Source organism: Strongylocentrotus purpuratus, unplaced genomic scaffold, assembly GCF_000002235.5.
Source record: "Strongylocentrotus purpuratus isolate Spur 01 unplaced genomic scaffold, Spur_5.0 spur5_scaffold_1, whole genome shotgun sequence".
Lineage (NCBI taxonomy): Eukaryota > Metazoa > Echinodermata > Echinoidea > Camarodonta > Strongylocentrotidae > Strongylocentrotus > Strongylocentrotus purpuratus.
In genome coordinates, this window is record NW_022145594.1 from 20,237,694 (window position 1) to 20,252,450 (window position 14,757).

The 14,757-nt window shown below is 41.6% G+C and overlaps 1 protein-coding gene across 2 annotated transcripts; it reads right to left on the reverse strand.

Moving 5' to 3' along the window:
* Positions 1-1,457: 1,457 nt before the first annotated feature.
* LOC115918419 (protein capicua homolog) lies at positions 1,458-9,238 on the reverse strand. 2 transcript variants are annotated; one of them, XM_030977800.1, is made up of 2 exons: positions 8,975-9,238; positions 1,458-3,395 (listed from the first exon to the last, which is right to left on the reverse strand). In XM_030977800.1, the coding sequence occupies exon 2, from the start codon at positions 3,385-3,387 to the stop codon at positions 1,615-1,617; it is 1,773 nt and encodes a 590-aa protein (XP_030833660.1). In that variant the 5' UTR covers positions 3,388-3,395; positions 8,975-9,238; the 3' UTR covers positions 1,458-1,614. The 2 variants fall into 2 exon arrangements, with proteins under 2 accessions (XP_030833660.1, XP_030833661.1); XM_030977801.1 differs by lacking the exon at positions 8,975-9,238 and adding an exon at positions 8,643-8,754.
* Between the last annotated feature and the right edge of the window lie 5,519 nt (positions 9,239-14,757).

Genomic DNA, 14,757 nt, shown 5'->3' on the forward strand with positions numbered 1-14,757 from the left:
CTGAAGCTATGGACCATTCTTGATGTTAGCATCAAGAAGTTTAAATTCTTTTAAATTCAAATTAAAAAAAATCTTTTTTGCGTAATTGTCAAGCGTTAGCTCTCCCTCTTTAAATTTATTTAACTCAATAAAATACATTTGGATATTTTGATTCATTTTGTACTGGCCATCCCTATTCCAGTCGGCCCGTGTTGTGTTGTGTGTGTTATATACAGGTGTAGGTAAGAGCCCTGCCCTCTCTCGTTGTCTCCCTTCTTTCCCTGCCCCTTTCACTCCTTCCATGTTATGTTTAATTGGTTTATGTATTTGTGCGTTCCTTTATTATTGATATACTATTTTTGCAACTATAAGTTAGAGGGGGCTGCAATCTACAAGCCCAGCTTTTCAGCAGTCCCCTCCATGACCAACCTGTTTTATATGCCTGTTGTACACTTTGGACCAATTACAAATATATTGTTAAGTTTCATTGTTTTACTATGTACAATGCAATCCCATGTACTTTATTTATTTTGTTGGAAATGGAAATAAACGAAATCAAATCAACAGAAACGTCCTCTGAAGAAACCCGTTTTGATGACGTCAGTTGACATGACAGACAGCCAAGTTTTCATTGCATACAGTACATTACATTGTTTGTCACATGCATGACTACATTTTACAACGTTCCCAACATGTAGTTTTAATAGGGTCTAGTTTTGGAGACTTTGAAACACTATTCACAGCCATGTGTATTGTACTTGAGCAATTACATAATCAATGATATCCTGTCAACAAAGGGAAGAGAGACGGAGAGAAGCTATCATTTACATTGTGAGTATATGGGCAAGTGCTTCTCACCCCCCCCCCCCCTTCTTTTCTTTTCTCTCTCTCTCTCTCTCTCTCTCTTTCTCTTTCTCTTTCTCTCTCTCGTTTTCTATCTCTTGTTTTCTCTCTCTGTCTCTCTGTCTCAGTGTCACTTTCCCTATCCTTGCCTGATGTGTGTGTGTGTGTGTGTGTGTGTGTCTCTCTCTCTCTCTCTCTCTCTCTCTCTCTCTCTCAATCCCTCTCCCTCACTCTCCACTCTCTCTCCTTCCCTTTCTCACTGACAAGCTATTGTCTGCTTGTGATTTTCTACAAAACTTATATATTAATAATACAATCCTTTTTCAAGCCAATATTATCCCGAAACGAATGATATAGTGTACACGTAGTATTAGTGTAGAGGGGGAGGAAGTCTTCAGTCCGCAAGCTTCCTTTTTCAAACAAAAACCGGTCTTTCAATTGAAGTTTTTAAAAGTTACAAGCAAACTAACGGAAAAGACGGGGAGGCGAGTGTATGGCTATGTATTTGCATTCCAGGAAGGTGGACACAATTTTAAACTACATGTTTATTGAGGATAAATCATAACTTTCTGGATAGTTCAGTTTGCATTGATACATTATTATAGCTTGTACACTTGCAACCAACATTTTCTACCTCTCTCTCTCTCTCTCACACCAATCACTTGCACAATGTCTGCCGAGGACCTGAAGAGTGCTAACTTTACGTCTTTCTGACAACCCGCATATACAAGTATTTTGATATATTCCGGGAATTTCTATGAAGATAAAAAGAATCTGTCATCTTAACCTTGGTTAAATCAAGCTGTCCCTGAATTGGGCACAGGATTTGATCTGAATAGAAATAACAGCCATCTTACCTGTACGGACCGTCCTAGCACTTGAGCACCTTGAGTCACTATCCCAGTCCTGCTCCTGGCCAGAGGATGCTTCCCCAGTCATGTCCTTGCCCTGCATGGACAGATGCCTGGAGCAGTAGCCGCGCCTCTGGGACTCCTTATTGCACCCTTCCCTGGAGCAAAGGCGTCGCCACTGCTTCCCGTTGAACTTCTTGCGGACTCCATTGGCATTGCAGATGACCTCGCCCTTCTTGTACTTGGGAGGTGGTGTCAGGGAGTGGGCGCTACCCATGGAGATGGTTGACGCATTGCTGGCACTACTGATGTGTCTTTTGCGATTGGAGTAGTTGTTAGGTAACCGAGCCAGGTTGCCCTCGAAAGGAGAGTAGAGGGAGCCGGGGGTGGACGTGCCGGTTGTTCCTGGAGTAAGAGTTGGGCGACCGCGAAATTCCAGAGGCCTGTCAAAATTCTTGAGCTCATCATCCGAGCCAATGTCCTCCAGAGGCAACTGAACTCTCCTGTCACCGCTCAGGTGCCTGTCGCGAATGAAGACAGCCCTGTCTTGGACAAGCCGATCTGAGAGTGTTTTCTGTTCTGGAGGTGTCACCTTCTGCATGTCAAGATGCATGCTAGGCAGTGGAATTGTGTGTGATTCACGTTTAGGTTCAAAAGGACTGTACGTCAGCTGCCTGGCAATTGCTCCAGGTGTCTGCACAGGCCCAGAGGGAGGAATCTGCCAAGGAGGCCGTAACATCCTCAGCTTCCAAAGAGGGACTGTCATATCCTCCGTGCTGCTACTAGACCCTTCTCGTGTCGGTGAGGCTATGATGATCTGATACAAAGAATTTGGTCTCATCTCCCTAACGAAGGCCTCATAATACTGTCCTTTGCCATCTCTCTGGACACAGACTTTGGAGCCTGCGCTTAGAGTGTTCACAGGAGGCACTTTATCGCCAACGATGGAAATCTGGTCCGAGTCAATAACATCATTAAACATAGTGATCTCCTTGTCCCCTTCAAACAACACCCCAACACTTTTCTTCTTTACATGTTTGATTATTCCCAGGGAGAATCCTTCGCCCCTCAGAGCCAACACCCTCTGGCCCTTCAATTCTTTGGAATCAACAGCTATCTTCTTCTGGGGTGTAGCAGACTCCGGGAACTCTCCCGGCCTCTTCACACCAGTTCTAACAGGAGTCAATGCTGGTACTGGCTCATTCAACGACTCTCCTTGTATCGCTTCATCGTCCCCAGAGAGGGCACTGTCCGTTTCCTCATCATCTTCACTGTCCTGGATGACCTCTGCTGCTGCACTCTTTGCTTCACCAACCGCTGCTGTCATACAGCCTGATTCTGTAGTCCTAGCATTGATTGTATCACTCAATACCAACCTCTTTGGCTCTGACTGTTCTCTCGCTTGCTGTAGTTCTGCGACACCTTCTGCAGGAGATGATCCTGTACTCGTTTCCCTCATTGGGATTTCGAGCGACCCCGGCCTTGGAGTGCTTGCCCCAGATGACGAAGGCTCACTTGTCCCAGAGTCACTAGAAACTGCCATTTTGTTTCCATTTCTGTTGGCATTCCGCAACTTTTTATGCCTCACCAAGTCATCCGCTGTATCCTCCTCTTTAGGGAGTTTAGTTCTTCGAGTTCTTCCAGAGTTAGAGTCTGGTGTAGCCGGAGACTCTGATTTCTTGTTACGTCTGCTACGTTCTTTCTTGCTATTCATTTTGTGACCTGCAAGAAACAATGAGAAAAGAGGAGGTTAGAGATTATTTGAGCTTCTTTTAGTCCTGTAAGAAAATTTAAGCTATGGTAATACCAGGGCTCGATACCAAAAGGTGCCCGGGACACAAGGGCGCCCAAAGTCTATGTCTGGACCCCCAAAATGTCAGAATTTCTACATACCGGTACTGTACATGTGATGTATGCTCAATGCATACCAGTACACTGTATACACCTAAAAAATAAGTCCAGACCCCTATTTAACAACAAAAAATTTGTGTCCTTTTTTAACCATGGTTCAAATTAACCCCCCTTCATGAATTCAAACCATAAATGATGGCCAATGAATGTCAGCTTCTTTTCAGATGTGTATACTGCACATACAAAAACCACAACCCAGTACTTTCCCCTAGATTAACAAATGCACTCTCTCTCTCTCTGTACCTCTAATTCATTTCAGTCTTTTGGTCTATATCAGTATCATTTTGCTCTCTCTCTCTCTCTCTTTCCCATCATCTCCCTCTCTTTTTCCCCATCATCTCTCTCTCTCTATCACTCTCTCTTATCCCTACCCCCCCCCCCTCCTTTCTCTCTCTCTCTCTTCTCCATTTCTCTATTTCTCTCTCTCTCTCTCTCTTTCTTATCCCTTTCTCTCTATCACTCTCTTATCCCTACCCCTCTCTCTCTCTCTCTCTCTCTCTCTCCCTTTCTCCCTTGATCAGAATGTGGTCAACTGGTGGTGGGTGTACATGTTTGTGACTCACTTCCATCGGCTTAACTGAGAAGCCTGGCCTATTAAATCCATTCAAAATTGCTATACAATGTATATCCACACAACCACAATACCGTCAAGAAAGCAAGAATGAAATAGTTTGTTAATAGTTAGCTAGCAAACGTAACAAATTTTCAAGCAATTATTAACAAAAAGAGGTATTATGACTCCTTTTATTTACTTATTTTCCTTTTTATAATACCCATCAAAATAGAACAATACCAGCCACATGAATATTAAATATTGTGTGTGTATCCCTCCAAAAGGACGATCAAGGCGCATACAAAGTCATGTTATTACTCTAGCGGACCCAGCTGCCTTCAGGCGCTAAAAGTGATCAAGGAGTATATTCCTTCCAGTACCAATTTCCCATTGACTACACCTGTGTGGAGAGTGGCAAATGGAGTTTAATGCCTTGCCAAAGAAAATTAGTGCCACGGTGGAACTTGAACTGAGCCCATTGACTACACCTGGGTGGTGAGAGGCAAATGTAGTTCAATGTGTTGCCAAAGGAAATTAGTGCCACGGTGGAACTTGAACCATGTGCTCCATAGTCCAGTGACATATCCACTAGACCATGACACCTCTGTATAAACAATAAAAAACAAGGAAGTGTTTACTATTGCTGGTACTATGAACTTTCAATCTTTGGTCAAATGTTGAATCTACATTGTATTGACTCAATGTGAAGGGAAAAAATGTAGTCATTAATTACTTCCCAACTCTTTCATCAGACGGTGTATAATCAAAGAGACAACAAAATATATATTGTATGTTTCTTTATAGAATGATGTCACCATGAGGTTTCTTAACCTTTGTTTTAGCTACACCTGTAGTTGTCAACATAACATGGCAGGTACTACTGTCTCAAGTGTTCCCTGCATGTTTGTAAACAGTCTTTGGTTCAATCTTAGTGCAGGGGCACTGCACATGAGATGAGTTGATGTTGAATATTATGCATATTTTTTAATCAAAGACTTCATTGAAGACAAAAATATTTTTTTACTGAATGTAATCTTTAATGCCTCACCTACTGTACAGTACCTCTTTCTCTCCCCAATCTTTCCATCACTCTCTCTCTCTGACACATAAAGAGGCTTCCTTCCCTCTCCTTCTCATCCCCCTCTCTCTCTCTCTCTCTCTCTCTCTCACACACACACACACACACACACACACACACACACAGACTTCCTTCCCTCTCCTTCTCATCCCTCTTCTCATCGGCCCCCCCCCCCCTCTCTCTCTCTCTCTCTCTCACACTCAAACCCACACATACACTTCCTTCCCTCTCCTTCTCATCCCTTCCCCCCCCCCCCCACCTCTCCCTCTCCCCCCCCCCCCCCCCCCTCCCTCCCTCTCTCTCTCTCTCTCTCTCTCTCCCTCTCTCTCTTTACTCCTTCCTCCATGGCAAAAAACAGCATTTCTGAGGTAAAAGTGACCCGATGAGGACACATCCTTTGTTTGTGTATGAATTATCAGACTCAAAATCATGTTTACCCTAGTATCCACGATGCCCCACTCACACTAGAAATTCAAGGACTCATTCTCATTTGACACTACTGTACATGTACGTATAAACCACTGCAAAAAACACTGCTTTATTAAACATGTAAATGAATGCTACTCGACTTAGAGCGATATTATTTCACCAGTGTGGACACACCCTATCGTGACCTGGCACTGACCCGCACTGTTTTATTATCAGCAAATCCTCTTGGAGATAGTTGCCCAAAACAAAGAAATAACACTTCCCAAAATACAACCACGTATGACTGCATGACAAGGCTTAATAAGACCGACATTGTGGTTTTTTGGAAGCAAACTATGGACCCTTTCATTTATATTTTAATAATAATAATATTGTTTAATAATAGTATTGTTTTATAAAGAGCGATTCAAATCAGAATGGGTTTTTTATGATATGATATGATTTTAGGATAAATGGGTATGGACACAAAATGTCTATCATTTCAGTTATTCATGAGGTCCAACAAGTATAAAGTTGTAATAATTATTTTGTCCTGATTACCACTTTTCTTTTAATATGGAATGACTTGTTTCATATATATTCGTAAAGAAATTTCAGCTTGCAACCAGTAAATTTCCTTTCCAAATTGAAAGTACTTTCAGGAAGCCTAATAATCTTTCGGAAAACAAATACGGTAAATGAAATGATGAAATCTGATAGCCAAGGGCCAGTTTCTCAAAACCGACTTGAGTCTACATTCGTAGACAACCCATAGAAATGGGTTTCATTGGGATGTCCAAGAAGTTATACTTGTGACGGTTTCATGAAACAGCCCCTTGAACACTGTTAATGTGTATATAACACAGGATGTCTTGTAAGTAATATTGCCAATCCACAACTGTGTTCATGTACTTTCTGAATGAGATTACTTTATAGGCCCAGCGTTCGTGCGGAGCAGCAAGTCCCAACGTGTTCTCAGATGATCTAAAGGCCTATACATACATACTCAAAGAACAAATAAAAATGAGTGGGCACCGAGCAGTGACACTCTAGTGAATCAATCCAATCAAGTGGGTTAAAGGACAATCCAAATTTTATAATGAGTTCTTTAATTTGTATAGAAGCAAACAAAATAAGAGAAACAAAACATACGGCTAATGTTTCAAATAATTGGATGAATTATAGGAAAGTTTTTAGCGTTTGAAAAACGAAATCACTCAATCTACGAGAATCTCTAATAGGCAATTTGGTCGGTGGATTGTGACGTAGGCACAGAAAACTCTCCCTTTTGTCATACATGAATTGATAGCATAAAGGTCCTTTAAAATTAAAAGGCCCTCCCGAGTACAGAGTAGTACATTTTTGTTAAAATGACATTCTAGTCATTTGTGTGCTGGAACAAATGGGAAATTTGTCCGGTTCTAATGTACGTCACAGTGATATTACCGATTCAGTCAGTGAATTAGAAATTCCCATCCATATCTAGTGATTACACTTTTCACAAATTCACTTCCGTTTTCGTTCAAACTTTACACAAGTCTGCTTCTCTGACATTTCTTCTATTATTAGAATAATTTGCTATTAATTTAAGGTTGACATTTCCATTAAATCCAGACAAAAACCCATCAGATTCAGCAAGCCTCTACACATGCAGACAAGCTACTTTTGTATTATTTTAACCGCACATCACTATAGATCTACAATGTACCTGTACATATCTGCGTACTATTGACTGTGCGCGCATCAACCCGCATAGACCGAAAACTTCAGTCTCTCTAATCGTCGGTTGTTCCGCTGAGACTACGTCTGGCTCCACTAGACCTCCGATTATAGAGACTGAAGGATGGGGACCTCTTACTGTGAGGGACTGTACAGAACAAATGGTTCGGTTCGACCGGACCGCGATGAATGAGATATGCAACGAGATTTTCACTCTTTACATCCTCATAACTGCTGCAATTATAATACAAATTAAAAATAACATATATATAGCTTATTTGACTTACGATAGCTTTGCTCATTTAGATCCTAAATTAATGATTAATCCGAGAAAGTCTCGTCGTCAACATTATCCGTCTTGGTTTTAGTTGATGAATATTCATTTTTTCTTTTCGAACGTCCAATAGCTACCGTAGCTACGTACGAGTCGGCCCAGCTTGACCAACGAACTCCCACGAAACGAGTGCTCTGATTGGCCATTGGCGTAGGTTGACCCGGAAATATACCGGCCGCCGGGTCATATAGCTCTATTTTCGAGTGCATGAACGTACTGTTTCACAGGACTAAGATACAAATTGGATAATTCATATAAGTAAGTCCGTAAATTATACATTTAATATTGAGTTATCAATTTTGATAACTGTAATTAGGACAAATGACATATCGACCTAATTTACATCTGATTTAGAAATCAGGAAATTAGATCTAAATAAAGAAAATCGGGGGAGAAATGTCGGTAACGAAAAGCTGTTACGCTGTGGCTCTAATTTACCCCCACGGTACGAGATCTCTGGGTTGCCATCTGTATTGGGGAATGACAACAAATGTCAGTTTTATTAAAGAAATGACCCAAATCAGATGGTTATTGCTGTCTACAACCCGCATTGCGTTAATCTTCATTTCATGAAGCCTGCACTTTTCAGGAAGAAGAAGAAGAAGTGATACGTTGACGGAGGACGGAGGATTAATTGAACAAAGGCTGACGTTTACTCTCTTTTTAATTAATGACAAAGTAGACCTATTCTTTTTTAGTTTAAACGGCATTCACTTGCGACTAGAACATGTTTCATTTTGTAGCGGAAAAAAATAAAACACTGACAAAACAACAACATGAACTTGACAACATATCAAATCAAGTTGGAAAAAACTGCAGTCTAGATCTAGTATCCTCTCCACTTGTATTAATTGTAACTTTTCTCATCAGTGTAGGTATAACTTGAACTTGAAGATGTAGGACTAGGACTAGAATCTAGACAATTAAAGCCAAAACAACACATATTTCACCTCGTCATTCTCATACCACTAAATTCAGCATAACCTCAATAGGATCGTGTACACATTAGCTACAGTTGTCCAGCATCGATTGGCAACGTACTCTTTGCAATGCAATATCACTAGGCTAGCTAGGGTTGTGTGCTACATCAGCTAGCCGACCTATCAGCTGGGCGGCGAATTGTACACGCTAGCTCTACGTGTGTACTAGAGAGTAGAGGACCGGCGTAGTAACATTCGAACACTATACTACACCGACATACTCGCAATCAAACAGCTTAAACTTCATCTTAATAAAACTAACTTTGAATTCTACCAACATTTTATAAATCTTGATATATTAATCTTACAGTACGTTACCTTTATGAAAGAATATGGGCTTGGAAAATGAAGAAAATCCAACGTAATCTGTGATCCAATATTGTAGCTTCTACACAGACCCCGCACTCTAAAAATGGTGAATGAGAGCGAAGGTTTCGGCGAACAGGGTTCTGATTGGTCAAAATATTTTAATGAATATTCATCATCTACGCCATTGGATCGCTCTTGATGTATTACCTCATGATTATTCATATTTACTTGCGACACAAACATGATTTGCATAATTACTTATTATTGTGACCTTTAAATCCCACCGCCATGAATATTTTACTCCCGCGCTGGACAATCTCCCATTCACTCGTATACACTTTTCCAGTGGCATTATGTTGCATCTTACCAGTAAATCGTTGGGACATACATTTTTGCCTATAACACCTCACTTTAAAATACACGCTCTGTATTTTTTATTCCGTATTCTACGGTTTTTACCAAAACCGATACAAAGAGAAGATATATGTACACGTAAAACCGAGCGGTAAAGGTACATTGGTCGAGTAAAAATAGAATTTGTTGCCTAGTGTCTGCGCGCGCCGATATCCTCGTAGGTAATTTTACTACAATGAGCAAAGTAACCAATGGGAGAAGCGGTATTCTGATTAGCCACGTCCAGTCTCCGCCTCTTTCGCATACTAATGAGTTCGACTGTCCAATCACGGCGGACTTGTGTGACATCACAAGCATCGTGCCATGTTGTTTTGCAATGGCAAGCGAAAGAGTTCACCCGGGGACCTTTGTGTTGTGAAGCTAACTCTCGTAATGAATGGTGATTATATCGCGCCTATTTTTTCTTTCTTGAGCAGAAGTAGGTAGATAGAAACACTGTATAGTGTATGGGACACATTATGATGGAAATTAGACAAATAAAAAGAGAAAGCGTCGGTGGAAGCTGGTCGATTAGTTATCCATCAATTACCGACTGGTTCGCCATGCAGGTGTGGTCAACTAGTTTTCAGCTGAATCCAGGGTTGCGTTTTATCTGTTGTGACGTAGCGCTCAGGTCAGTCAGTCTACACACGCTAATATAATCTCCTATCTTCGTAAATATAATAAGCCCAACTGTTTCTACGAAAAGCAGAGTTGTGAGATAACACTTTTTCATGGCTTCAGAAAAAAAAAGCACGGTAATCATAAAAAAAGGGCTTATAAGAGGCAAAGTTATCAAGCATTTATTAAAAAAAAGGTACGACTAAATTGTTTTTCATTTGGCCAACAAACCGTGTGTAGTAATGCCTTGTAACGAGGGTGATTTATCGTGGTCTGATAGTAGAAGACTACTCGGTGAGGGCAGATGTCTACTATTAGCAGCAGCAGGTTCGCGATATTTTATGCGTCCCTGGGTAAATATAGTTCAACTGTAATGATCCTTCCCTCCCATCTCCGCTCGTCTCTCTCTCCCTCTCTCTCTCTCTCTCTCTCTCTCTCTCTCCCTCTTCTGACTCTTTCTCTCTCTCTCCCTCTCTCTCTCTTCTGACTCTTTCTCTCACTCTCTCTTTCTCTCTCTCTCTCTTTCTCTCTCTTTCTTTCTCTCTCTCTCTCTCTCTCTCTTTTCTCTCTCTTTCTTCTGACTCTTTCTCTCTCTCTCTCTCTCTCTCTCTCTCTCTCTTCTGACTCTTTCTCTCTCTCTCTCTCTCTCTCTCTCTCTCTCTCTTCTGACTCTTTCTTTCTCTCTCTTTCTTTCTCTCTCTTTCTCTCTCTTTCTTTCTCTATATTTTCTCACTCTTGTATCTCTCTTTCTCAGTCTCACTCAATGTTGTAGTCCTCAAAGCTGGAGAAAAGTCATGACAAAAAATGTTATCTAAATCAATTTTAGAAGAGAGGAGGGGGGGGACCGGGGGTGCCCGAAGTCCGGTGGGTGGTTAACACAACACCCCCACACCGGACCACCATGGACCCTACCGTGGTACCGTGGTAGCAGGGGCGGCGATTTCTTTCATGACACGGCGGACGAAATGCGAGGGGAAATTCCTCTGGTATCACGGTCAGGCGCGTAGCCAGGGGGGGGGGGGGGGGGGGGGGGGGGGCGGTGGGGGCGGTCGCCCCCCCCCCCCCAAAACGCCGGCCAAAAAAAAAAGAGAGAGAAAGAGAAGAAAAAAAAAGAAAGAGGACGTAGGAAGAAAAAGGGAAAAGGAGTCGAGAAAGGTACAACGAATCATCTTCTTTCAAAGCTTCCGCGCTTCGCGCGGGAAGGGGGAAACTGAGTTCAAATTAAGAAATATGAGTCGGGAAAGGTACAACGAATTGTCTTCTTTCTCTAATAATTTAATGAAACGTCAAGAGAGGGGGGGGAACAGAATTCAGACAAGGATTAAGAGTCGAGAAAGGTACAACGAATCGTCTTCTTTCTCTAATAATTAAATGAACGTCAAAGCTTCGCGCGAGAGAGGGGAGGGACCGAATTCAGACAAGGATTATGAGTCGAGAAAGGTACAACGAATCGTCTTCTTTCAAAGCTTCCGCGCTTCGCGCGGGAGGGGGGAAACTCCCCCCTCCCTGCACCCACCCCCCTAGGGAGCGCACTTCGCGCTCTTTAAGTGATTCGCACGCTTCGCGTGCTCACTACCGCCCCCCCCCCCCCTAAAATGAAATCCTGGCTACGCGCTTGATCACGGTAATACCAACGGAGTACAGATTTTCTACAATATTTACTTGTACATTTTGAAGGATATTATTCGGGGGGGGGGGGTACTCACATATCAAGACAAACGGGGGGTGCCACTCTATTGGGTCACTTTTTCACACAAAAATCCCTAAACATTGGTCCCATTTTTAACAAAAATACCATTAAAAATGGGTCTTTTTTCAAATTTCCAAAATCCCCCCCCCCCCAAACAACAACAAAAAATTGTGAAAGATGGGCCTTATTTCAAAAAATCCTCCAAAATGACCCTTCAAAATGGGTAGGGGTTTCGAGGCTTGAGCGGCAAACCCCCGTCCAAACCAAATCTGAGTATTCCTCCCCCTTGCCGGGATATTATTCAAAGGAGCGTAGGCCTATAGCGACAGAGCATGATTTGTGCATCTTATTTTTTAGTCTAAACGCTGCACTTTTGGGCCCTCCGAGCCTGAAAGTGTGTTGCAGTCTTCAGTCATTATTTGCTATACATTTTTTGTGTGCACTTTTTCAAAATTTCCGGAACGGATGATCCCCCCCCCTCTAGAAAAATTGAGGGGGACATGTCCCACTTGATACCCAACCCCAATCCCCCTCCCCCCCCCCCCCCCCCCCTGGATCGCCGCCCCTGCGTGGAAGGTTCGTGGCACAAGAAATCGTCCATTCATTAGATATTTGATGACATTACCGGAGTGTTGGCTCAGTCAGTAGAGCGTCCGCCGCACAACCGGAGGTCGTGGGTTCGAACCCCGGCCGCGTCATACCAAAAGACGTTAAAAGATGGGAGTTGTTGCTACCTTGTTAGGCGTTCAACAGTAAGGGATAGAGCAACGTCGATCTGGCGCTGCTCAGTGGCTGCCGGGCTCACGATCAATTGGGCAAAAAGAATTTCCGTTTCGGTTTAATAAAATTTGGAGTGGACTATTAGGCTATCATTATTATCATCATTATTAATTTTGATCCGTGAGTAAGTGTACAGACAGGCCCGGACGCCCCCTCCCCCTTTCCCCTCCCCAAGCCACAGCACGAAATATCTGACGACGTAATTTTCCAATTTTCCAACAAACAAAAAAAAAATGTGCTCTTACCCCCCCCCCCCCCCCCCCCCCCCCATGATTAACTCTAACAATAATGTAATACGAGATAAAAGAATCAAACAATTTAATGTTAAACTTTTGCATATGTTTTTACCGTCGAAATATAACTTATATAAATGGAAAATTAAAATTGATTATGTTTGTGACGATTGACATTTCTTTGCATATTTGCTAGAGTGTAAAAAGATAATTGTATTTTGGAAAATTGTAACACGTTGGATATATAAACAAAAAATTTGGATTAGATATTAACATAAATGAAAAGACTTTAGTAGTTGGATATAATGTAGGCAAGTTAGAAAATTACTTGGTAAACATTTTGATTAATTTTGCTGAATATGTTATTTATAAGAACTACGTTAAACATTTGAGAACATAGAGCAAAATGAATGGTAGAAATCTTTTAACTGAAGTATGAATTGATGTCACACCTAAATTCTAAATCATTTGGGGGAGAAATCTTTGCAGAAGTGTGTCTTAAATGACATTCTCTTTCACATCATGATACAATGTAAGTGAAAATTTTGCGAATTCGGGGTTCCCAACACTTTTGAGGGGCTTTAACAAGAAGTGACTCTGAAGACAAAGAGCTGACCGTACCACCGACATTACCCCCCCCCCCCCCCCGGGGGGGGGATGGGGGGTGGGGGGAGGGCGGGGCGGGGGGGGGCGGGGGTACTCAGGTTTGTTTTGGACGGGGTAGTGCCGCTCAAGCTCTGAAACCCCTATTTTAAGGGTCATTTGGTGGAATTTTTCTCGAAATAAGGCCCATTTTTTTTTACAATATTCGGGACCCATTTTAATGGTATTTTTTTTTTAATGAGACCCATTTTAGGAGTTTTTTTGCGAAAAAGTTACCAATTAGAGCGGCACACCCCATATGACTTGATATGTGAGTACCCCTCCCCCCCCCCCCCTCCCCCTCCCGGGTGGGGCTAAACCAGCTCTCATTATCTCTAATTAATTGATTTTTAGTTAACCTAAAAGTTTGATGTGCTTTCAGTTTAACTAAAAAATAAACATATTTTGAAGGGAGAGAGTGACTTGCTCTCAGTTGGTTTGAGACCAAAAACCGAAAATTAGTTCATCATATTTGAAAAGTATTATTGTAATTAGGAATGTGAAAGAGGGAAGTTCACTTTTTTTGAGAGAAAGGAAATGTCATTCACCTACCGTCCCTTTTGTACAGGGCTGAATTGGCTGCCATCATTCTTGCTCTCAGATGGGTAGAAGAATTAGATATTTATGTGGAAGTTGTTATTTGATTCACTGAGTGCTCTTATTGCATTATACCAACAAAAGGACGAATCTTTTATTCTGGAAATGCTCACCATGACTACTCACTTAAAGAGTAAAGGAGTTGATGTATACGTGGAGTGGATACCTGGACATTGTGGAATAAAAGGGAACGAGATGGCGGGTTTCCACGCAAAGGCCGCATAACTAAGAAAATAGAAGTCAATAATAATCTAAATTATGTCAGAAATGAAAAGCTTACAAGTTCCAAACTCCTTTGGCAAGAAAGGTGGAATAAAACCAACTCGTATTTGAAAACATTTCAAAAAGATGTTAATAAACAATCATTATAGAGAGACAGCATCATTCATCGACTCCGCTGGAGTCATTGGACTAGATCAGGATCTCCTCAGATTGAAAATTCATGCTACTGGTTTTTGTAATAGATGCCATGAAATAGAGACAGTAAAACACTTTTTAGTACATTGCCCTAACTATATTATAGAAAGGGCTATGTTTTAACAGATATAAACGAATCTAAACCGGGAAAAATTATGGAATACTTAAACAAGATCGAGTCTAGTATACAAAAAGCTGTTGTACGGTTCGTTCTCAGAACGAAACGGTTTCCTATCAGGAAGTACATACATACATACATATTGGTATTTATTTAGCGCCTTTATATACATGAACATGCTCAAGGCGCTTTACATTTTAAAATACAAACATAATAGTAATAGTAATAGTAATAGTAATACCTCCCTATAGAGAATAATAAATACTAAGTACATTAAAACATAACAACATAATGTAATAAG